Below are 1659 nucleotides of genomic sequence, written 5' to 3' on the forward strand. Positions count from 1 at the left end.
TGCTGCCTCTCACACCACACCCCCTCACCCCCTCTCTCTCTCTCTCTCTCTCACACACACACACACACACACACCCCCTCACCCCCTCTTTCTCACACACACACCCCCCTCACCCCCTCTCTCTCTCTCTCTCTCTCTCACACACACACACACACACACACACACACACACACACAACCTCACCCCCTCTCTATCTCTCACACACACACACACACACACACACACACCCTCTCTCTCTCTCTCTCTCTCTCTCTCTCTCTCTCTCTCCCCTTTCCCCCTCTCTTACCCAGCAGGTTGATGACCCCTTCGTTGTAGGCAGCAAACAGCCGTATGGAGTCTTTAAACAGCAGCATGAAGGCAGCGTTGATCACTCCATTAGTTAGCTCATTAGGGCTGGCCTGAACCAGGGAGAGGGGGAGGGATGGAGGATGGGAGGGGAGGGAGAGGTGCGCAGAGGAGAGGGGAGAGGAGGGAAGAGGCCGAGGGAAGGAAGGAGAGAGAGAGAGAATAGGGGAGGGGGATGAGTGAACAGCAGATTGAGGAACGGTATCAACGACTGTACCACACACACACGCACGCACGCACACACAGAGAGAGAGTACCTGGAAGTCGAGCAGGGCATCCAGCTGGTTCTGTATGATGGGCAGGGTCCTGATCAGCTTCTCTATACTCATGGTACGCATCACCCCATCGATCCTGCAACACACACACACACACACGTCAGGCTGCAGGGTGTGTGAGGGAGAGAGTGACAGCGAGAGAACAGGAAAATGAAGAAACAGATTGTGTGTGTGTGTGTGTGTGTGTGTGTGTGTGTGTGTGTGTGTGTGTGAGTGTGTGTGAGTGTGTGTGAGTACACCCTACCCTCTCTTCATCTTGGTGAAGTCCACAGCCACCAGCCTATAGGACATGGCCTTCTCATTCAGGTAGCGGCTGTACCGCCGGATAAATGTCGACATGTCATAACCTGCAGGTAGGGATGGAGTGAGGAAGAGAGAGAGGGTAAGAGATAGAGAGACAGAGAGAGACAGAGAGAGAGAGGGGATTAAGATCTGTCTGTGTCCTGCGAGTGTGTGTGTGTGTGTGTGTGTGTGTGTGTGTCTCTCTGTGTGTGTGTGTGTGTGTGTGTGTGTGTCTCTGTGTCTCTCTGTGTGTGTGTGTGTGTGTGTGTGTGTGTGTGTGTGTGTGTGTGACTACCTTGCAGAGCCCCTTTATCGAGAAAGTTGTTGAGGTTGAAGAGGGTGTTCCTGGAGGCCAGGTACTGGATGAAGCGCTGAGGAGAGGAGAGAGAATCAGTCATCAAAGTTTTAACAAAAACCTTTATTTGAACCAAACTGGACCAATACTCGTTTCACCATTCAGAGAGGGGGGGGGGCAGAGAACAGAAGAGTGGACGAGAGGGGGGGGGGGGGGGGGTGGAAGAGAAGGAGAGAATGGAGGTAGGAGAGGGGGAGGAAGAGAAGGAGAGAAAGGAGGTAGGACAGGGGGAGGAAGAGAAGGAGAGAATGGAGGGACGAGAGGGGGCGGGGAAGAGAAGGAGAGAAAGGAGGGAGGAGAGGGGGAGGAAGAGAAGGAGAGAATGGAGGTAGGAGAGGGGGAGGAAGAGAAGGAGAGAATGGAGGGTAGGAAAGGAGACCAAGAGGCTGTGTACTCCAGTAA

General features: G+C 53.8%; 1 protein-coding gene across 1 annotated transcript in view; it reads right to left on the reverse strand.

Moving 5' to 3' along the window:
- The window catches only part of si:ch211-200p22.4 (phosphatidylinositol-binding clathrin assembly protein), a 16981-nt gene extending 15711 nt beyond the window's left edge, over positions 1–1270 (reverse strand). The window contains exons 1-4 of the mRNA XM_067261376.1: positions 1198–1270; positions 865–967; positions 603–696; positions 287–398 (exon numbers count right to left, since the gene is read on the reverse strand). Of these exons, the coding sequence (XP_067117477.1) occupies positions 287–398; positions 603–696; positions 865–959 (301 nt within the window). The 5' untranslated portion in view covers positions 960–967; positions 1198–1270. The remainder of the gene's footprint in view (positions 1–286; positions 399–602; positions 697–864; positions 968–1197) is intronic.
- Positions 1271–1659: the final 389 nt, after the last annotated feature.

Source organism: Osmerus mordax, chromosome 23, assembly GCF_038355195.1.
Source record: "Osmerus mordax isolate fOsmMor3 chromosome 23, fOsmMor3.pri, whole genome shotgun sequence".
In the NCBI taxonomy this organism is placed as follows: domain Eukaryota; kingdom Metazoa; phylum Chordata; class Actinopteri; order Osmeriformes; family Osmeridae; genus Osmerus; species Osmerus mordax.